The sequence below is a fragment of the Drosophila gunungcola genome, chromosome 3R, assembly GCF_025200985.1.
Source record: "Drosophila gunungcola strain Sukarami chromosome 3R, Dgunungcola_SK_2, whole genome shotgun sequence".
NCBI classification, from domain to species: Eukaryota; Metazoa; Arthropoda; class Insecta; order Diptera; family Drosophilidae; genus Drosophila; species Drosophila gunungcola.
The window spans coordinates 938,606-962,404 of NC_069139.1; the positions used below are offsets into that span (position 1 = coordinate 938,606).

A 23,799-nucleotide genomic window follows, 5' to 3' on the forward strand; every position below is an offset into this window, starting at 1 on the left:
AATTTGCATGTATATTTTAAGCCTTTTTTAAATTTGAAATAGTATTACACAAAATGAACAGCAACAAGTCTACTTTTTTAAATTAATGAATTTGAACCAATTGTTATTTAAATTTAAATTTTTGTGTAAATGACCACAGAGAAGCTTAAACATTAACAATTTCGTTGTTATATGTCGTAAAAGGTTTTAATTTTACTGCATTTATGACCAACAAAATGTGGGTGAAATGTGCGCATAAATTGCATTTTAATTCAGCTTTATGTTTATGAAACGCATATAAAATATCTTTATTGCTCTCTTTACAAAAAGAGTGTAGAGAAACAAAAAGAGAATGAGAGAGGCAGGAAAACAGCTGAGCGTTCTTCAAATTTTTATTTCATTTGTTTAGTTTTCCGGCGGCGAAGCGGGGTGGAAAATTGTGTGTAAGTTTCGTGCGGTGAATTAATGGTAGGGAAAAACGAGAGAAAATTACTCAAAGCAATCCACATTTTATCTAAACCTAATCAAACCAATTTCAATGGAGCACTTGAGCTTCATTCGGTTTTTAAAGTGCCCATAGAAATCTGGTAATCAAACACCTGTTTGCCGCTTGCTGAGCATGTCAAGAGAGTTTAAAGAGCTCTCTAAAGTTATATGAAAAGTATTTTAAATTTATAGTAAAAAGGCAGAAATTGTGGTATTGCACAAAGTTCTACTTAATTGAGAAGTACAATTGCTTTTGCATTTTGCTCGTTATTCGTTTGTTTATGTTTGGTTATAAAGTTCTCTCAGCGCATCATTGCCAGCTGGAAAAAATCAATAACAAAAAAAAGAGAATCCATGTTCACCCTTACTTGTTCGAAGCACTCTCTTTTTTTTGTGCATTGTGGCTCTTTGGCTTCATCTGTTCGGTAGTTTTTTTTTGGTTCAACGGAATTTAAATCATTTGGAGGACAAAATTTTATATTCGATCGAATATATTTACCTACTTCTAGTGAATTAAATTTTGAACTTTTATACAATATGTTTTTACAGTTGCTACAGGCTTTTCAGCGGCTCGTAAGTCAATTAAAACGTCAATTTGTGTGGGTTCGCTGCTGGTTGCCAATACCACAATTTCTACATTTCTACGGTTTCCGGCGGGAAACTGAGTCACGGACACGGTTGCGTTTACGGGTGAGGGAACGATTGCGGCGACGGAATCCGGAGGAACGGGCAGTTTACCAGGGCAACTGTCGCACTTTGCGCCGCCATCTGGTCATGGACTACATATTTGAGTGCTTCTTCGACGACACCTTTGAGCAGATCACCAGAAACGGCCTGCAGGATCGCCAGTCTCGGCGAGATGTCCTCGACCACCTGAGTTCCATCATCAAGGGCTGCAGCGGGGGACAGAACTCCCAGACAGACGAGGTCGCGGCCATTGCAGTGACCGCGGCCATGAGGTTTCACCGCTTGGCCAAGGAGCAGAACGGAAAGGTGAGCTCATCAGGAAACCTACTATACATATTCCGGTTTTAAATACGTTTTTGCAAACATGTTTAAAATATATTTTTCATGTATTTATATATAAAACATATATCAGAAAAAGGAAACACTTTGTTAAACCTTTTTTGGTTTTTCTTTTAAAAAATATATTATTCGTAAATAGAGTGGTAAGATGTGAGATTTAGATTTATCGCAATATCTAAACAATTTTCTAAAAGTTTAATTAAAGTTAATAATCAATAAATTTAATAATACTAGTTAGCAGTAAGTAACTTTAACTTCCTCTTTAAATAACTCAACATGCCAAATGGAAAGATATATTTATGTAAAAAAAGGAAGACTTTGTTTTTGTTTTCTTAAAAAAAAGTATATTTAAAACGAGTAAGTTAGATGTAAAATGTAGATGTTTCATAAAAGTTAAATCAAATATTAGTTCGTAGCTTGGATTTTCGATATATTATTGTACATTTGACATACATAGATAATAGAAACTTCTTATTTTAATTGCTAATTTTAAACAAAGTACTTTAGTACCTGGTTGCCATATTGCAATTTAAAAAGTAATGCTTCTTTGAGGTTTTAACCCCTTTGCCCCACTTTTTTCCATGTCCTTCAGGTGTGCCTCATGGGCAAGTATCACAATATCCTTTACATCGGGCTGCGCACCTGCTGGGATTGGGGAGTTCGGGACTCGGAGGTGGTCGTTCAACTGCTGGGTAAGTAAACTCAGCCCAACTAAATAATTTAATTTATATGCATATGCATATGTATGTGGTGCGACACTCCTGTGCTGTGTGTGTGGGCGATTGGGGCGTGGCTGTTTGTTTTGCATACTTTAATGAATTTAATCCCTATAAGCAGCCTGGCAGGCAGTTTTAACTTTAATCACGTGTTTCTGCTAATTGCGTTAAGAGAAAGTGTTGCTTATGTTGTTTTGTTGCTCTGTTGTTGCTGCATCGTAAAACTTGTTAAGTGCCTTAAAGTGTTGCAAGTTATTTGGGGCGTATATATACTGGCTCTGTCTCTAATTAAAAGGCTGCGTAAACTTTTGCGAGCGGAGGAAAGTACCAGAAATTAATGGCATGCCTCTGTCATGGGATCTGTGGACTCGTGTGCAATAAAACTTGCTCCTTGTTTATCCTGTCCTCACTGCTTTGTTGCTGAGCCTGGGTTTTTCAACCCTCTTCCATTTTTTGGCTGCAAACATTTTGGCCAGTTTCTGTTTTCCGCTGACTTCATTTCTGTACTGTGCCAAAAAACCCAAGGAAACTGAAAAGCCAGAGGGGTCGTCGAAGCAGCAACAAGTGCAGCCACATAATTAGCTTTTTTATGGCTGCTGCCGCTGCGATTTGATGACATTATTCAACCGCTTTTCGGGCAGCCCTCAATACAAAGGGCAGAAATTCAACAACAAAAAGGGTTATTGTTTTGTTTTTTAGTTTTTTAAAATGACGATAAATTTTTTTTAATCAGATGATGTTTTATTAAACAAAACATTTTCCATGTTACAAATCCTTTTTTAAAGTGGTTTATGAACTCTAGTTTTGTAATATAGGTTGTACCTCAATGCTTAAATTATTTAATTACAAAAACTAACGAAATTGAGTAAACTTTTAAACCATTTTATCTCCGTGGAACTTAAAGCAATAAAAAGTTGATTCATGATCCATAATATTATTTTAGATATCCTTTCGAACGAATTACTGATTAACAAAATATTTTAATATTTTTGACGCATTTCAGTGGCCATTTATGAGTGCGAAAAGACATATGAGCGGATTTTTCTGGGCGCCCTGTTTGGACCACATGCTCCGCACTTCATCGCCGGCTGGCGGAGTGACTTCCAGGATCAGGTGAGAACTGACAGTCCCCTTTAAATGGCCCCCTTATCCCCCATTTGCAATGGGCATCCATGTAACTCCTTTGTTGCAGCACGAGAATGTACGGGCCATGGTTTACTTTCTGAAGCACGCCACACGCGAACAGCTCACATTGCCCGTCTGGATTCCGCGTTTCGAACAGGAGCGACAGCTCAGGTGAGTCCTTATCCTTGCCCGCTTTGACTTTCGCTGCTTTCACCTCTACTTTCTCTACCTTCTTCGCTTGGCTTTCATGTGTCACGCTCTTTTGCTGCCTCTAGCAATTTTCACACTAGGCGGGTTAATTGGATAGTTGGCGAGGTGACATGCCGAGCTCTCTATTTCCCGGAACACTTTTTTATAACCTTTATAGCTCGACTTTTAAGTCATCTTTGTTTTTACAAAAGCAAAAAAAAACCGTTTTATTCCCTTGCATTACAAAATAAGAAGCTTACAAACATTTCCTTTGTTAAAAAAATGTATTAATAAAATCACCAGCAGTAGTTTTCCCCCATAGTAATAATGTTTTTGGTGACAATAAGATTCTACAAATAACCCCTGGGAATACAAGAGCACAGTGGGCTAAGTGAAGAGTAACCAGAGAAATGAAAGGATTTTAATTAAATTAATACATCAGCCATTGTTGTGGCGCTGTGTAGGTGTGTATTTTGTGGGTGTAGTGGCCATAATTGAGTGAAAGATGGCGACGATTTACAACCACAGTCGCGACTACAAGTATACACTCGCACAGAGAATGGCGCTCAATCACTGGCGGTACCCTTTCTCTCACTTCTGCTGGTGTCATTTATAATTAAGATTTTCATTTGGAGCTTGCCTGCTGAGGGATTTTTCGATTTTCCGCCATTCCCGTACATGCATATGTGTGTGTATATGTAGCATATAACGATCTATTAGGAAAGAGCTGGTGGGAAAATTAACGTGTTTGCGGAGTACGCGTCATCCTCGGCTTTTCATTTGTCTGGTCGGCATGGGGTGGGTCAACGAAGAAAAGAAAACCGCCACGTTATAATGCTCGTATGCTAGTAAAAATAACTTAAAATTCGCGTACTATTCATTTGGGTACATTGAGGAAGCTAGAGAGAAAAAAAAAATAAAAGAAAAGGGTTGAAGAAAGAATAGAATACGACAACGAAACAAAACGTGAGAGATACACTGGCCAAAACATCACTCCTTTTACTACGCCAAGAAGGCGAAGTGCCCACCCTACCATGATCCTAGTGGTCCAACATTTCCTCGTCAGGATCCCTTGGAGTGATTACCAATCACCTTTTTAAACGACACTCGACTTCCATGATCCCCGGATAAGGAGAAACTTAGTTTAAATTCATTTTCTTTTATTACCAATTATAGGTACGAATTATCCCTTTCATATGGGCTGAGATATTTTTGTTGTTGTTTCATACAAGCTTATTCTGTGATAAATTTATTTAGTTTAATATTAATTCACATTAGAAAAATAAACGGTTTTCATATAAATTTTTCATATTTGTGGTTTTAAAATTTTTAAACAATACTATAAAGAATTTTTAAATATAGGTAAATTTTATTTCTAACAAAAGTTCTCTATCATTTCGATTTTATTTATTTATTCTTTTTTTCTAAAAAAAATTTTATTTTTTTTTTTTAAAATTAGTGCTTCACAAAAAAATTCAGTTTTATTTATATACCTAAAAAAATTGTCTAATTAATTCATTTCAATTTTCTTTTTTTTTCTTATCAAAAAAATTTGCAAAGAGTTCAAAGTTGCTGAAAGAGAACGGGATTAATATATATAAATAATAATGGCTATATATATATAAATTTATATAAAAATCTCATATAAGTTAATAATAGCTGATCATTGTAAATATTTAAGGGTTTAAATTTATAAGTGACTGCGCGAGTAAATCTTAAGGAACAACTTTTGTAGCGGCCCTCGTTTATTAAAACAGAGCTTTAGAACTTGCGAGCAACGGTCAGCAATACAGCGTAAACGCTCAAATATGTATATTCAAAACAAAACATCGTAAATTTTATGCAGTTTAACCAGTGACGAAATAACTAAATAAAGGAAATAATGAAACAATGTATGATAAAGGTAACTTACAGTCGATTAACTCCGGCGGCGAAAGATCTTTGGCAGCGGCGACTTCTTGTACATGTTTATTTAGTTATATGGTCGTCGGGTTTATTTTTAGCTAACAATGTTTTAGTTTTGGTTCGGCAACATTGTTTACTTTTAATTTTTGTGTATTATTTTTCGTTAAGATTTTAGATATGAATTTTATAAAATTTGCGCGTTTAAACTGCGGGACTACACATTTACTAGCACATTCACATATTATTTATTTCGCCAAGTTTTTATATATTTTTTTTCCACTGTAAATTTTCACCGGTTTGCAGCAGCAACGTTGATCTCTTTGCCTATCATTTTTCTCTCTAATATTTCATAACCACAGCAAATTAAGAACTCTAATTTTAATTGTTACATTTTTTTTATCGAATATTTATGTTCATACTAGGTAGATTTTTTTCTTATAAAACTGAGAAAAATATTGCAACAACGTGCATTAGATTTATGTTGAGGTAGGGTTAGGATGAGTAGCAACAGCTCCTGCTGATGCTGCTGCGGCTGCGGCTCTACATTGGACAGCTTGTTGGGCCTATTTAGGCTTTAGTATAACTGCTGAAGATAGCCCTGGGTTTGCTGCACCTGCTCTGCTCTATTTCCACTGGGTATCGGGCTTATTCGGGCTGCTGGGTAGCCCTGCTGTTGCTGCACCTGCTCTGCTGTACTAGCTGTTGGGCCGAATTATGCTGCTGTGTAGCGGCTGATCGGGCTACGGCTGTTTGGCAGCGCTACGTTATGGCCACTGGGCCGTATTGTATGCCAGTGCGCTTAGGGTTAGGCGCGGTCTCAGGAGGAATATGGTGGTGCTAAGCCAGCATCCGAATTGGCCTCTGATAATTCACTGTATTCCGCCGCCGTTGAACGCGTGTTGCGTTATTCGAATGGATTAGGTTTATTTTTCTAACCAAGTAGCCAAACCACGAGGTCGGTCTGCTTGTTGGAGAAAATTTATTTCGGACGACTTGTATCGTTGGCGGTGGAAATCGAAAAGAATAAGCTAAAGCCGTAAGCTTAGCAGGTTACCCCAAAACGGAAATATAGCTCTGTCAAAATTGATATTGACCACTGTCTTCTACTCAGCTGATTGTATTTGTTGCGTTGCCAGTACGACAAAGTTCGGGTTCCCGCGTTAGAGGGCGCCACCTGATCATGATGGGCTGCACTTGGTACAAGCTAGCATTCTGACTATAAGATCTAAGCTATACTGCCTACTTTTCGGGATTTCTTTTGTTTTCTTTTTATTTTATAAGAGAGCTCGAACAAGCCCTTCTACAAGTCCCCACCGCTAAAATCGCACTTGGGAGGTATAAACACACAATGTGCGATACACGCTTGGAGAGCCAACATTTATCACTGCTTTATGTCTTTTGCGTGGTACTTTCCTATTGATTTTCCTTGGAGGTCTTCGAGTTCGTAATAGGTTGTACCTAGCTTTCTTCTTATTCTAGCTTTCACAAACGTTGGCGCTAGCTTGGCATTAAAACCTTTCACAAACTTGCTTTGTTGAAAATTTCTTCTGTACACCTCCTGGCCAACAGTATATGCCACTTCTCGGCTTCTCAAATTATACAATTTTTCATTCCGACGTTGCTGTTGCCTCATAGCTTTCACTGCATCTCCCCTAAACATATCGACTGAATCATCTCGACTGACTTGAATAGCACGATCCTCTAACAGATCCAGTTCTCTTAATAGTTTATATGTAGAACCTTCTGTGATCATATGCTGACCGAAAGCTAGTCGATAAGGTGTGTTGTTAACAGCTGAATGCCAACTGGATCTAAGCGAACAGCATATGCTACTAAGTTTGACATCCCAATTGGATTGATCTGGATGAACATAAGCTTTGATTCCAGCGATAATACTACGGTTAACCCTCTCTGACGCGTTACCTTGAGGAGCATGCACAGCGGTGTAAGCATGCTGTATGCCGTACTTTTTAAGCAAGTTATTGAAAATTTTGGATTTAAATTGTACTCCGTTGTCGGACACAATAACTTCAGGTATTCCAAAACAATGGAATAAGTCTTCCTCTAGATACTTAAGAATAGCTTCGGCTGTGAAGTTTTTAACTGGCCTTAGAAATGGAAACTTTGTAAAGTGATCAAGGACCACAAAAATTCCTACATATCCTGATTTTGATCGAGGATAAGGGCCTAGGTAGTCAATATATAGTTTCTGAAACAACCTCTGGGTTTCACCTGTTTTAGCCAGAGGAGGTCTAAGAACATAGTTGGCATGCTTAGTAGTTTTGCACACTGAACAATTGTTGACGTAATCTTTAACATCATTAACTAAATTTGGCCAAAAATAGTGTCGTCTAATCCTTTCTAGTGTTTTATTAATCCCACAATGCGAGGATAACGGACTATCGTGAGCTTTTTGTAAAGCGACCGAGATAAGTTCTTGTGGCAGCCATAGTTTCCAAACCATATCATCCGCTAATCTTTCAGCCGACGCATGCTCTGTCCTTCTATAAATGCAATCCTTCACGACTTTGATATCCGGAAACTGCTTTTCAGCTTGCATTAGCTTTGCTCTTAGTTCTTGATATTGTTTTGATTGAAATTGTGGTGAACAGAGATCTATGAAGTTTTCGATTTCTAAACTAGATAAATCCTCAGTAAACGTCCGTGATAATGCATCGGGAACTACGTTCCTAATACCCTTTCTGTGCTGAATGGTAAAACTATATCCTTGTAGCTTGAGTGCCCATCTCGCTAAGCGGCTACTTAGATCGGATTGCGACATCAGCCACTTTAGTGAAGCATGGTCGGTTATTACCGTAAAGGTATGTCCTTCTACGTATGCTCGAAATTTTTTTATGCTCAGAATGGCCGCTAAGCATTCTTTTTCCGTTACGGAATAGCTTCGCTGACAATCATTAAGTTTTCGTGACATAAATGCTATTGGAATTTCATCTCCTTCTTGGTTAACTTGCATCAAAACTCCCCCAACTCCAGTGTGACTAGCATCACAATGTATATAAAATGGCTGTGAATAATCTGGCATATGAAGAACAGGAGCTTTACACATTGCTGCTTTTAGATCCTGAAATGCTTGCTCCGCGGCACTAGACCACGTAAATGTTTTCTTCTTTTTTAAGGCATCTGTAAGCGGAGATGTTATTGAAGCATAATTCTCAATAAACTTACTGTACCACCCGGTCATACCTAAAAACCTACGAAGTTGTTTTAACGACTGCGGTGTGGGGTACTCTTTAATGGCTTCAATCTTCACAACGTCCATAGCTATAGTCCCATGACCGACAACGTGGCCTAAATAATGAACTTCAGGTACACAAAATCGACTTTTTTGAACGTTTATGGTAAGACCTGCTTTCTCCAATGCTTTTGCAATTTCGCGCAACACCTTTATGTGCCGCTCAAAAGTGTCAGAAATTATAAGGAGGTCATCCAGATAAATAAATACCTCATTTCGAAGGTAGGCTGGGATTATGCGATCCATTAACTTTGACATTGTTGAAGGGGCATTCGTAAGGCCGAAAGGCATGACTTTAAATTGATATAAAGGTCTCCCGGGAACTGTAAAGGCGGTTTTGTCTTTAGAATCAGGGTCGAGTGGTATTTGCCAATACGCGTCTTTTAGGTCCAGGCTAGTGATGTACTCAGCCTTTGGTAGACGACTTAAAATACCTTCTATTAGTGGCATAGGATAAGCATCCTTTCGTGTCACCTCATTGACTTTACGACAATCTATACAGAGGCGCACCTTGCCGGGCTTTCTTACGATCACTACTGGCGAAGACCACGAACTATTGGATTCTTCAATGACTCCAAGGCCAATCATACGATCTATTTCCTCATACATAAGTTTTTCGATAGCAGGGGAAACTGGATAATGTCGTTGCTTAATGGGCTTTGTACTACCTACATCTATTTCGTGATGCAACAAATTTGTTTTACCCAGACCCTTTTCAGAAAATGATGGAAATGATTGAATAGCTTTTTCCAATAAAGTACGCTGGTGCTCTGTTAAATTACGTTGCGAAACAGCAACAGCTTCTTCTACACTCGGACATGCTACGCTAGCAATACCGTCTCGGACTGACAATCCAGAAGGTAACATATCAAATGCAGTCCAAAAGTCAATGCCTAAATATAACGACTGAACAAGTGACGGAACGATGTACAAATTTAGTCGCTTTGTTGTCTCTCGATAAGTGACGTCTACATTAAGTTTACCAATTATAGTCTGTGACTGACCATCTGCCGTGCGCACATTTGACGACATTTGCTTAAAATTTACATTTCGACAGGAAAGTTCGTTGGCAAAGTCTCCTCCTATACAGCTGATTGATGCGCCGGTATCCAACAACCCTATCATCTGTTTCCCAAAAATAGTGACTTCGGCATAAGGACGTACGTCGCGACCGACTATGGCTGAGATCAAGGCCTGTTTTTCATTTCTAATTTTCCTATAGTATTCACTGATTCGCAAGCACGATCTTTTTCTTCTTGCTGGTGGTGAATGGAAAGGTTTTAGTACTGGCAGGTTTGTGGTTTTGTCTGGTAGAATGGTTTTTGTAGATTGAGGTGGCTCTACAAATCCGTCTGAGTCGTATTCGCTGTTTGTTTCTTCCGTGCACTTGCCACTGGTGCACGATCTACTAAGTTTTTTGAGCCAGTACATTTCGTACAGGATGGTTTATAAGTATCAGGCTGACCACAGCCGTAACAAAACACCTGCCGTTCGCAAAGGCAATCTTGATACCGATGGCCTTTCGCTCGACAGTTCCAGCAAGTCAAATTAATGGCTGCTACCTCAAGACTCTCGTCTTCATCGCTGAAATCCTCTTCGCAATCACCATGCGTCTCTACAGCGTGAATGGTACGTCGTACAGGAGGTTGTGACCTTTGCGATGTAGGTTTATTCTTTGTCAAGCTCAGCATAAATACCTCACGAGTTCTAACTAAGTGACGTAGGTGTGCTGTGCTAGTCACTTTTTCATACAGAAGTTCATGTTGAATTTGAGGCAGCAAATTAGCCCGTAAAGTTTCCAACAATGCTAGGTCTGACAATGGAACCGAAAGTTTATCGGCCAACAATACGATCGACTCATAGAATTCATCAAACGATTCGTTTTCCCTCTGCTTACGTCGATCTATTGCTGAGCGAATGTTAAGATCCGTAAGTTCGTCTTTAAATTGAGCTCTCATAGCGGCACGCAAATTGACCCATTGCAATGATCTAGTACCCTGACTTAGTTGAACGCTTTTGTGATAACGCCAAAACCAGTCATTAGCACTTCCGTCTAATATATTGCTTATGTAGCGAGATATTAGATCAAAGTTACCATTTAGAGTTTGATAGGTAAGGGCTTCAAGTCGGTATATAAATTCATCAATCGACAGGTTTGACCGACCTGAGAAACGCAGTTTCCAGTTTATCATTATCTGGCTAATACGATCTGGTCTTAAATCTGTATTCATATGCAAAAACCTAGCTTCGGACTCATTTCCTATTGTAGAACGATTTCCTACTGGAGAAGAATTTTCTGCTACAGGCCTACTTTCTATTGGAGGAAGATTTCCTGTAACCGAAGAATGTCCTGCTGCAATGAAGTTCCCTCTTTCTTGAAGCTGCTCATCACTCTCTATTAGCCTATTACCAGCATCTGAGGCTTGCTTTTGGTTTTCCAAAAGAGTTAACATTCGTTGAAACCCAGCGCTAATAGTTTCTGCTAAAGCTTCCGTTCTTTTATTAGATTCCTTAACGGCTTGCTGTAACTCTTCCATGTTAAAGTCGTCTGTAATAGGATTTCCTGCTAGTTCCTTGCTCAAATCAATCTGAGACCTACCCAATGCACTCGATGGTCTACTTGCACTTTCACTACCGGATTTTAAATCTGCTTTACACACAGGACAATTTTTATGATTTCGAACCTTTGTGTTAAAACAAACTCGATGAAAAGTATGACCACAGTTAGCAGATAATAACTGAGCAGCGTATTCAATTCCTCTTAGACAAATAAAGCAGTCACCGTTTGCCCTGACGGAAATATCTTCTGCTGGTTCTTCTTCACCTAACATTTCTTAATAATCATAAATTTTTCTTATAATTAATCAAAAAGATAACTCACTATTTAAAAATTTTTTTTTTTTTCTTTTTAAATTACAAATAATTTTCCGGGAATCAAAACAATCTTCGTGTCTAGTAATCCTAATTGTTTAAGCATGTGTATCAAGAGTAACGAACAAAAATTAGGTTTAACTATTGCAGACAATCCAACGTTCGTACAAATGTGTGATCCAAAACGTTAAAAGCTACTAACTAACGCTTCTACTCTGGCACACCTCTGTTACGCTTTTTACTTGTTTGCAACCTGCAATAACTAAATTGAACAAAAAAACAAAAATTCCAAAATGGTACTGCCGCTAATATCCATCTAGATCCAAGCTTATAGTCCTGGCAAGAGATTAGTTCGTATCTTAAAGCAGCGTTTTGGAAACCCTAAGCACCTTTCGAGAATACTGTAAGTACCGGTAGAACCTTTATTATAAAAGTGTATCTAATCCTGTTGTACTTCCAAAGCCTATCAGAGTTTTTATTTTGCTGCGTGGCAGGTGATAGAAATCTTCTAAAATATCCACATCCAATCGCAGGTTCCTACTTGATTTAGCTGTTTTCTCTTTAATAACTCATCGAAATTAAAATTGTTCGGAACGTTTCTATATTAATAGTACGCTAATCCAGATACATGTTAAATCAAAGTCAAGGTGCAAATAGTTCTGTTTGGGTTAGAAAAGGTAAAGAAAAGTAATAAATCTGACCATATTTTTAGTCTCCAGTGGTTTATGGAAATTACGCACTGGTTGATGAAGTTGACTAATTATTCTATATCGGGGCCAGCCAAGGTCGGGCCTCACACGTTTGGGCGCCATAATTATTTCTGTAGCATATAACGATCTATTAGGAAAGAGCTGGTGGGAAAATTAACGTGTTTGCGGAGTACGCGTCATCCTCGGCTTTTCATTTGTCTGGTCGGCATGGGGTGGGTCAACGAAGAAAAGAAAACCGCCACGTTATAATGCTCGTATGCTAGTAAAAATAACTTAAAATTCGCGTACTATTCATTTGGGTACATTGAGGAAGCTAGAGAGAAAAAAAAAATAAAAGAAAAGGGTTGAAGAAAGAATAGAATACGACAACGAAACAAAACGTGAGAGATACACTGGCCAAAACATCACTCCTTTTACTACGCCAAGAAGGCGAAGTGCCCACCCTACCATGATCCTAGTGGTCCAACATTTCCTCGTCAGGATCCCTTGGAGTGATTACCAATCACCTTTTTAAACGACACTCGACTTCCATGATCCCCGGATAAGGAGAAACTTAGTTTAAATTCATTTTCTTTTATTACCAATTATAGGTACGAATTATCCCTTTCATATGGGCTGAGATATTTTTGTTGTTGTTTCATACAAGCTTATTCTGTGATAAATTTATTTAGTTTAATATTAATTCACATTAGAAAAATAAACGGTTTTCATATAAATTTTTCATATTTGTGGTTTTAAAATTTTTAAACAATACTATAAAGAATTTTTAAATATAGGTAAATTTTATTTCTAACAAAAGTTCTCTATCATTTCGATTTTATTTATTTATTCTTTTTTTCTAAAAAAAATGTTATTTTTTTTTTTAAAATTAGTGCTTCACAAAAAAATTCAGTTTTATTTATATACCTAAAAAAAATTGTCTAATTAATTCATTTCAATTTTCTTTTTTTTTCTTATCAAAAAAATTTGCAAAGAGTTCAAAGTTGCTGAAAGAGAACGGGATTAATATATATAAATAATAATGGCTATATATATATAAATTTATATAAAAATCTCATATAAGTTAATAATAGCTGATCATTGTAAATATTTAAGGGTTTAAATTTATAAGTGACTGCGCGAGTAAATCTTAAGGAACAACTTTTGTAGCGGCCCTCGTTTATTAAAACAGAGCTTTAGAACTTGCGAGCAACGGTCAGCAATACAGCGTAAACGCTCAAATATGTATATTCAAAACAAAACATCGTAAATTTTATGCAGTTTAACCAGTGACGAAATAACTAAATAAAGGAAATAATGAAACAATGTATGATAAAGGTAACTTACAGTCGATTAACTCCGGCGGCGAAAGATCTTTGGCAGCGGCGACTTCTTGTACATGTTTATTTAGTTATATGGTCGTCGGGTTTATTTTTAGCTAACAATGTTTTAGTTTTGGTTCGGCAACATTGTTTACTTTTAATTTTTGTGTATTATTTTTCGTTAAGATTTTAGATATGAATTTTATAAAATTTGCGCGTTTAAACTGCGGGACTACACATTTACTAGCACATTCACATATTATTTATTTCGCCAAGTTTTTATATATTTTTTTTCCACTGTAAATTTTCACCGGTTTGCAGCAGCAACGTTGATCTCTTTGCCTATCATTTTTCTCTCTAATATTTCATAACCACAGCAAATTAAGAACTCTAATTTTAATTGTTACATTTTTTTTATCGAATATTTATGTTCATACTAGGTAGATTTTTTTCTTATAAAACTGAGAAAAATATTGCAACAACGTGCATTAGATTTATGTTGAGGTAGGGTTAGGATGAGTAGCAACAGCTCCTGCTGATGCTGCTGCGGCTGCGGCTCTACATTGGACAGCTTGTTGGGCCTATTTAGGCTTTAGTATAACTGCTGAAGATAGCCCTGGGTTTGCTGCACCTGCTCTGCTCTATTTCCACTGGGTATCGGGCTTATTCGGGCTGCTGGGTAGCCCTGCTGTTGCTGCACCTGCTCTGCTGTACTAGCTGTTGGGCCGAATTATGCTGCTGTGTAGCGGCTGATCGGGCTACGGCTGTTTGGCAGCGCTACGTTATGGCCACTGGGCCGTATTGTATGCCAGTGCGCTTAGGGTTAGGCGCGGTCTCAGGAGGAATATGGTGGTGCTAAGCCAGCATCCGAATTGGCCTCTGATAATTCACTGTATTCCGCCGCCGTTGAACGCGTGTTGCGTTATTCGAATGGATTAGGTTTATTTTTCTAACCAAGTAGCCAAACCACGAGGTCGGTCTGCTTGTTGGAGAAAATTTATTTCGGACGACTTGTATCGTTGGCGGTGGAAATCGAAAAGAATAAGCTAAAGCCGTAAGCTTAGCAGGTTACCCCAAAACGGAAATATAGCTCTGTCAAAATTGATATTGACCACTGTCTTCTACTCAGCTGATTGTATTTGTTGCGTTGCCAGTACGACAAAGTTCGGGTTCCCGCGTTAGAGGGCGCCACCTGATCATGATGGGCTGCACTTGGTACAAGCTAGCATTCTGACTATAAGATCTAAGCTATACTGCCTACTTTTCGGGATTTCTTTTGTTTTCTTTTTATTTTATAAGAGAGCTCGAACAAGCCCTTCTACATATAGGTGTATGGGTGTCTCTGATGCGATAAGCTGAAAACCAACAGGCAGCGATGTAAACCTTTTGTTATTTCGGCTTTGTTCGCCAGCACTCCGGAGGATTAAAGTCAAAAATGCGTGTAATAAGCGCACAAAAGCATTCTCAATCCCACCACGCCCACTAATCCAGATACAGATACAGATACATCCCGCCCCCCTCTGATACACACTCACACCATTGCCGAGTTGACTGTTTGCCCTTCTTAAACAAACAGAAAGCAAAAAAAACAGACTGGCAAACATTAAGACGACATTTATGATGCCCTCTCGCAATACAGCAGCCAAAGTCATGAATAAGCGTTAATGGGTGAAAACGTGTGTGTGTGTGTGTGTTTGTGGGACGACTCCGCATGTGTGCATATGTGGGTGGGAGTGAGGGGAGCTGTGAAAAACAAGCAATGTGACAATAAACGATTCGGCGAAATGCCGTTGGAGCTGCATAAATCAGTGCTGAAGCAGCATATTGGTAAAGTTTTCTTGGCACAGTGAACACTCGTGAACAAAAATGAAATTAATACCTTTGCAATTAGAAATCATCGTCATTTTGTAATCCATTTATGTATTAATCTGCATAAAGTCCAGAATTTTATTAAACTTTCATTTGTCGTTCCCTAAATTACTATATATATTAAGCAGCTTTTTATGCAAAAATATGTGTACAAATACACTATGCTAAAATATACTTTAAAATGCCTAACAGTTTTAAATTGTTGAAGATCAAAGTTAAATGTCATAAATTATTCATTATTGCACTCAGTAATTGCATAGCTTAAGTGGCTTAAAAAGCTATATTCATTATTACACTGCTATTTAGCATAATCCAGTGCTAGTCAACCTGCTGACTTTATGGCATTGGCAACAATTTAAGTCCTTACGAAAGGCTTAAAACTTAAAAGCTAAACAAATTGAAAGCTTTCACTCTTTAACTAGGTTTAAAGAAAAGTACGCACTGTACAGCAATGACATTGACATTAAGTCCCAGCTAATACTTTGAATTTGATTTGTCAGCCCCTCAGTAGGTGTTTAATTTAAGGGCAAATATTCGTTGACTTGAGGTGTTATATAAAGGCATTGAGGATGCGTTTGGCAAATGTCTTGATTCTAGCAGAAGACTCGCTTTTATAGCTGCCAATAAAACACAAATGAATTTGACAAGCCAATTTTGCAAGCTGTCAGTGTGTGGATGTTGGCCCAAAATGCCCTTATCCTGCTCGTGTGTGGGTTACTTCCGGTTTATTGTGGTTTTTGCTCTTTTATTTGCCTACTTTTATGCGTAGACATAAAAGCTCTCTGTGTGTGTGGGTGTGCTGTGTCGCAAATGTGCTTTAAGTGCAATGTACATGCTAATGCCTGAATGGAGACAAACGCGTTACACTCACACAACATATTACGTATATGCAATGTTAAGCTGGCAAAAACAGGAAGAACAAGTTCACAAGCACAATAGCATTTTGTCATTTCAAAGTAAAAGAAATTTGCTGAAAATTAGAAGAACTAATATTACATTATGGCTTTTAATTAAATGAACTGACTCTTACTTCTAAATAAAACAAACTTTCGAAGGATAATTTTAAAACCGAATACCTGTTTATTTTAAATAAAGTTCTACTTATATAACGTATTTTTTTTTCTATTATATTTTTCTGATATTTTCTGTTGGAAGAGGAAATGAGCAACAAGCGAACATCTTAATTGAGGACTGGCACTCGCCCAGGGTCATTTTCTTAGCCCTTGTGAGTCCTGCTAATGTGCGAAGCCCATTTTGATGCTTGTCGCCCATTAAAGCGGCCACAAAGAGTAATCCAAACTTAACTTTCTGGCTCTCTGAAATTGACTTTACTGAATCCGGTTCTTTGTTCTTATTTTTTTGCAGATTCATTGACGTCCCCATTGAATCGTGTGGCAAATCCTCGCCCCTTCGCATTGCCCTGCAGGCGAATGCTCCCGAACTGCTGCTCATACTGCTGAGGTAAGTTTGTTATCTCGAGGAAGAGGACTTGTGGGGAGAAGGGGAAAGCGACTGCCACTTCAATTAGCGAGAAATATGCAAAAGCGGTCGCCACTTGGCGGCGCCGCAATGTATGCAACATAAAATACAAGACGCTTAGCATAAGCAAGTGCTTGCAAAGCCACAAGAAAACGAAGGCGAGGAAACCCCAAGGAGAAGATAGAGAAAATAAAAGGAAAAATTATCATTAAATATGAAAGTCGCTGCCAAAGCGAATTTGCATCACAAGGCGGTCGGTCGTCTCCATAGAGTCTCATGGTCCAAAAAGCAGCTTGTAAAAAAGTTACGAGCATGCACTCGGGTCCTCAGCCGAGATTTATAATTTTATATGTAAACGCCTGCAGTTTCCACTTGCTATGGTCCTTCGTCCGTCGTCCTTGACTCTCGCCGTCCCGCCAATTTATTGTTTCCTAACTTGATATTGCAGCGGCCACGCCCCCTTTCGCCCATTCATTTGTGTTTGCCATCGCATTCAATTTTTGATGCAGCGCCAAAAAGGACGCTTTGCATAAAATGGGAGTATTGATTGCAAGCAAAAAGGCAAGACACAACAAAGTTTCAGTCAGCAAGTCCCGGCTGAGATGCTCAGCCGTCAAAGCTTCATGTCGGCGGCAGCTGGGATTTCATTAAATCAAGATTTTTACAAAAAATTATTCAATTTCCGAATTCAAGTCCTTCGGCTTGAGTGGCATATTTGATGGCGTTTTTCTAGGACAGTTATTAAAACTTTTTTTGCAGCATAAACTTTTTTATTTTTTCGGTGGAAGAGTTAAGATTTTAGTTTGTTTTCAAGATGTGCACTGACTAATAGATTATTGTGGTTTCATGAATTCTTGTAAAATGTTCTGTTATGTTATTATTATGTTTTTCTTAGTTTTCTTTTTCTTGTTGCTTACAATTTTATTTATTTTATATATTTTTTTTTTAATCCAAGTTTGTTGGATTTTTTATTATAGTAGTTCCTGCTTCTTTTCTTTAAGAACCTCTTTTTAAATGCTTTTTACCGTACTTGACCTTGTAAAAGTCACAATTTAAGTTTGAACTCAGTTTACAAGGCCTCCGGCAAAAAAAAAATGGCTTCAATATCGCTGCCAAATGAAATTCCAAATAATTTCTTGGGGAATTCCCCGCGCCATCTATAAATTTAAAACATTATTTGCCCCTTTGTAAACTGGAGAAATTAACAGAGAATTCCTTTCCTCAAAAGGGGGCGTAATGCGCAAGGAATTCGCAATATGAGGCGGAGGCAAGCTGCCGACTCGGCATTTGGATTGAGATTCCCACCAGCTGTGCTGATTGCACCGAGCAAATTGCAACTGCAGTAGCTTCGATTGATGGCAAATGTTTGAGTTTTGCTTGCCAATTCCCTACTGGCCCATACCTTCCGATTTTCCCCCCATTTTTCCCCGGAGCTTTTCCAGTTTTTGCTATGGATTTCCATTTCTGTTTCTGCTTCGTCGCCTTTCCGCCTCAACTGATTTTGATTCATATGCGGCTTCTGTTCTGTTTTTTTTTTTGAGTTACTGATGCTGATGCGGCCATAAATTTTCGATATTGTTTCGCTTTTGTGTGTTTTAATTTGCCTTTCGTATTTCGCTTTGCTGCATTTTCATTTCATATTGGCCATAAAATATGCAAATGAATGCGGTGAGACGTATTCGATTTTCGCCTTTTACTTTTTTCACTGCCAAGTTGATTTTCTAGTGCATAATTGCGCATACGCTGTGTGGCCGGTGACTTTGTTTCACTGGTTTGAAAAAGATAATATTTATATGACGTCGTGTCGTGGTAAGACACAAAATAAATAGGAGAATCATACCAATTATAATCCTTATTAGGAAGAAAACGAGAAACGCAAATGCGGGAGAAGGGAGGTTCGTGACAAACATTTTCAATTTAAAAAGTGACAACACTGCCGGCGCCATTTGCAATTCACACTTTGCACTTCATTTGCCATTCAGTCAGCTCTGTCTGAACGTAGTTAAAGAAATTCTGGGGACTTAGTGTTTGACTTCAAATCAAACTTTTTTAAGTTTATTTAATTTGTCTAAAAATTAACTTGTTTGGTTTATTATTTCATTAATTTTATTAGATTTTGTAAATTAATAAGCAATTTTTCTAAGTGCACATGTGTGTATCTGTGCCTGTGTACTTGTGTGCAACTGACAAAACCGCGAGTCGTGTCTGTTCATTATTTCATTTGTACATTGTGTTTATCGGGACATCTAGCATTTATTGCCGCCCAACCGACCTTCGGCCTCCGACCCTTTTGCATTGACCACAAGCAAACCAACTACGTGCTGGCAGCTTGTATCTCATTTGCAAACAGTTACCCACTCCTACCGCAACCACGCCCCTCTGACAGCCCACGCCCCCGCTTTGAATCCGTTGCAGATATGGTGCCGCACCACAGCCGCCGGACGGAGGCGCCTCCGTAATTATCGCGCTGCTCGACAAACTCATCGAGGATGGCCGCAATTACAGCTTCGAACTGGTCATGTGCCTCAAGATTCTGCTGCGCAATGTGGTCATGATTGATATGCCCTTTAAGGTGAGTGAATTAAATGAGTAATGAACAAAGTTGCCATTTAATGGGAAACGTAGGAAGTACATTCTCAGGGAAAGCAAAAAAATGGTTGTTTATAACTTTAGTCAATTAAAAGTAAACCGAAAAAGTTATTAGGTTCAGCAACTATAATTAATCAAATTGTGTTATATTTGCAGTAGGTTCTTCTTTTTTTTGCTTAAACAATTTCTATATTTCTTAAGTTAGTTTTATACTTTATTTTTCTTTCACACGTTATGACACAGTTGCTAAATAAAATATTTCCTTCCTGGTTTGTTATTTTTAATTTCATATTCAATTCACATGTAATACAAAATGTAAACCAAAATAAGTCATGAGCTTGAAAAATGAAATTTGTTATATTATATACGTCTTTCCAGACTGGTTGTTTATGTTTACATGTTTGAATTAGAAATATTATTTCCGTCCTTTTTAGCCCCTTTTATACGCTTCCCGAAGGGAAATGTTCTTCGATCGCTATGGCCCCCTGCTGATGGACAAGATTATTGGCAAGGAGCAGGTCTACGGAGTGCCCAGTCTTCGTCACTTATGCCGGTAATTATCAACCTGAAACTTAGTCATTTTCTCAGGGGTTGGGGCTGGAAGGAAACTTTTCCGAGCACTTGACTTTGTGACTAACAATGAGCTGCTCACGTCGTTTGGCCGGAAAAAGAGATTGGGGCAGTGTGAATGGAGTCTGACAGCATAATAAGTTTTACTTTTTTATTCAATTACTTTGGCATAGGTCCGCCACGCTTGCTTAACTTTCTACGGGGCAATCCACAGACAATTCGGCGAAAAGCCCGAAAAATGAAATAAGCATAAGACAGGAGAAAAACCTGACTGGCTGACAAACTGACAGACTGTCTGTGCCTTAAGTTGACAAGTTTCCCTCGTCCTGTCGCCTTTGTCAAGTGGCTTAACGCAAGTTTCGCCCTTCTTTCATACATTCTATCAAAGTCGAGTTTGAAACTTTCCCAATCGCTTCACTGACTTGGTCACAATGTAGTCAAATGTCAGCCAACTTAATGAATTAAATCGATGCGAAATTCTTTGCTACTTTGATCGGTGTTTAGTCGAGAAGTTTCTTGTGGGAGCCCTTTTAATTCGATAAGTTGACGTCTGCCATGATAAGGATCATATGCGGGACCCTATTTGCACAGCACTCGCTGACCCGGGCACACAAATATACAAATATATTTGCCTCCTCTCACGTGTCACAAAAATGTCCATTGACTTTGGCTCTCGTTTCAGCTGGGAACCCGTTTTCCAGCTTGTTTGCCAGTTTGTTTTCCCCTGACCAATGTTTACGCTGTGAAAACTCGCGCTCTTGGCCTGCATTTTCCACAGTCAAGCTTTGGTTGAGGAACAAGAAAGTTACATGAGATTTATATTCTGAAAATCTATAGTTTTACTCGGAACTATAAGACATCATATGCTGATTTTCTAGTAGTGCATATATGCTGGTTTTATAGTTTATAATCATAATACAATTTTTAATTAAAATACTAGTGACTTCCGCAAGTAAAACAGATTTATGTAAATATTAAGTAAATAATAATCCATAGACTAATTTCCAAAATCAACATTACACAATTTTTAAACCATAAATTAAAAAAAAAAATTGTTGATTTTTTATTATGTATTATTTGTGTAAATTCGGTATTTTTCTTTAGATGCCACTTTTCACTGTATTTGCAATTGCGTTGGCGTCCACTCGTCAAGACTTCAAGTACAGCTCAGATGGTTTTTGAAATGAGGGTTTTTGCTTTTGATTTATATGGTCTGTGACACTTCCTTTTGGCTCTCTAGCCAGCCATTTTGTGACTTCAATATATGCAAATCATTTTCGCAACCGCACATTACACAATGACCCCAAAAAGCAGAGTCTCCGAGCCAAAATGTGACGATTGCCGTTATAAGCGAATACATTGCGCATACACTCTGTTATCCCGACATCCGGCGCCCACAAGTAGGCAACGCTTTTTGTTCCTTTTTTACGACTGCTCAGTGGCTTTTTTTTCCCTGGTCGGTGTCAGCTTGCTTTATTGATTGGTCGAGTTTTTCGTAGCCCATAAAAAAGCCAAAATATTGCCAGAACAGAGAAACTCGGCAGGACAAATTAACAAGAACATAAACTGCGGAGTTCCTGAATGGATCTCCCCTGAAACCGATTAGCATGTTGTTAGGGACTCTCTGTTTTTTATAACGCCAATATGGGGGGCGTTACCTACCCAAAGAATTTTTGACAAGTTATCGAAAAGCCACTTTAGAGCCGGCTTCACATACTGGCAAACTTTTCCAAAAGCTTTCACTGCGCCTCTAAGTGGAGGGGCCCAAAAGAATCCGCTACCAATTTCCGCTACTTTAACTTCTTCCTCTAGTTGTGCAGTCAACTTTAGTGAAAGTTCCTGCCCGCATTCGCATACTTTTTTTTGCGTTTTCTGCCTTTCACTCACGAGAAAAGTTTTAAGCACATGAACTTTGCTTGCTGGGAAGATTTTTTTTTTGCCGTATGAGCTTATTGTGTGAAACTTAAATTAATTTATGAAATATCCCGCTAGGAATGACAGGAGCATTGCCTAAGGCAAGAAAATATACCAAAATTCTTGAGCATCTTGAAAAACTTCAAGCCAGTAAATTATTTTCAACCTTTCAACTTCAAGAAAGATTTTTTTTTCCTTCACTGCCATATTCTTAATTATATTTGTTAATATATTATAAAAATTCGTATAAAAATTAGTGACATATCTTTAGAAAACCATTGCCCAGGGCTTTAATTGCTTTAACTGCTTGCTGCACTCCAAGGTCTCATTAAGTAATATGAAACAATAACATTGAAGAATGATATATGTTTATGAAAGGCTCATCTTTAGTTCGTTATCCTTAAATCATGGGATTTTGTTTTCTGAGTGTATGCAAACTGACATATTATTCTAACAGAATTTTGCAAATTTGCAACTATTATATTTTTTTTTTAAAGAATTTTCCTAATATTAATGAATTTATATGTACTCAAATTAACTTATTCTTTTGAAACGCTATTTTCAGCTGCTGCATTCGCGATGTGCTGCGAGAGCACAATCAACTGCCCAATGGCATAGACACGTTGAGGCTGCCAAAACGCCTGCAACGCTATATCGATCTCACTGAGGAACTGGAAGGACCCGAGGCACAGAAGTCGGAGGACGACCAGAATGGAGATCAAGGAAATCCCGTAACCAGATGCAAACTGCGGGAGGTGGTGCCCCGAATGGAAACCATTAGCAGTGCGGGAGAAAGTGAGGATGAAAGTGAAAACCATGTGCAGCATGTGCGGCCGCTCTAGCCGCATTCGTGGCCACCGGAGATGGGGCTTATACGGAGGAGGCCAAGAATGCGGCCGTGGCCGCTTACGTGGCAGCCTGTCCGACGGATTTCGATCCCGATTTTCCGCCAATTTTCCTACCCGGCGAACCCAGATAGCCCTTAAACCAAAATCCAAAATCAAGCACTCACCGATACGTTTCCTCGCTGACATTGATGCGACCGGGAACGCCTGTAGTCTCCGTTCGGCTGGTTAAGTTGACCGTATTGCCGAAGAGACAGTAGCGTGGCACTCGGTTGCCAATCACACCGGTCACCACTTCGCCGGAGTGGATGCCAATGGTGATTTGCTGGAAAAACAAGGACCAAACAAACTGAATTAATAAACTTAGAATTTTTAAGAGAGTTTTTCTAGAAATTAAAACGGGCCTCGGCTAAATTTATAATCTGAACTTGTAAGAGAACTTATCAGGCTTCGCAATATATTAAATAGGACACTCCATTGCGCTAATAAACTTTCGCCGGCTAGAGTCCCATCATCAACACCCCTGAAAAGTTGCCAACCGCAACGGAATGTACTATAGCCGGAAAAACCAAGCGAAAGTTGCCACAATTACTTTCCAAAAACTTGCAGCAGCAGTAGGAAAAAGTTTTCTTTAATTAAATTTAATACGAAATGAGCGGCGAGCAAAGAGAAAGATCCCAAAATCCCAACCTCATGGTGCACCCACCAAAGGTCCTTGTTAGTAGGTGACGATGCTGAAATCCAAATGGGAAAAGGAAAGTTCGGGGTTGGGAAAAATGCAGAGCCAAGGGAATATGTGCAAATGGGTAAACTGCCAACAGTTCTGAGATAAAAACGAAGAATGAAAGTTGTAATTACCAAAAAAACATTACATAAAACTAATTGCCAAAATGGCGGAGTGCGGTAAGCGAAAACTACACAAACTTCCGAAAACCTAAAGTGCACAAAGTTGAACTGGGAAACAGTTTGCAA

The 23,799-nt window shown here is 38.5% G+C and overlaps 2 protein-coding genes across 3 annotated transcripts in view; one reads left to right on the forward strand and one right to left on the reverse strand.

The window, feature by feature from the left end:
- LOC128256704 (guanylate cyclase soluble subunit beta-1) overlaps positions 1 to 23,799 on the reverse strand; it is a 61,683-nt gene that overhangs the window by 9,981 nt on the left and 27,903 nt on the right. For both annotated transcript variants that reach the window (XM_052987243.1, XM_052987234.1), the window contains exon 16: positions 22,995 to 23,152. In XM_052987243.1, coding sequence (XP_052843203.1) covers positions 22,995 to 23,152 — 158 coding nt within the window. The remainder of the gene's footprint in view (positions 1 to 22,994; positions 23,153 to 23,799) is intronic.
- On the forward strand, positions 879 to 23,241 carry LOC128256719 (uncharacterized). The gene is given in 10 exon segments (XM_052987255.1): positions 879 to 890; positions 1,015 to 1,458; positions 2,084 to 2,183; positions 3,211 to 3,320; positions 3,400 to 3,503; positions 16,796 to 16,891; positions 19,325 to 19,481; positions 19,933 to 20,051; positions 22,548 to 22,810; positions 22,813 to 23,241. Coding segments are annotated over 9 exon segments (1,317 nt in total). The 5' UTR covers positions 879 to 890; positions 1,015 to 1,239; the 3' UTR covers positions 22,962 to 23,241.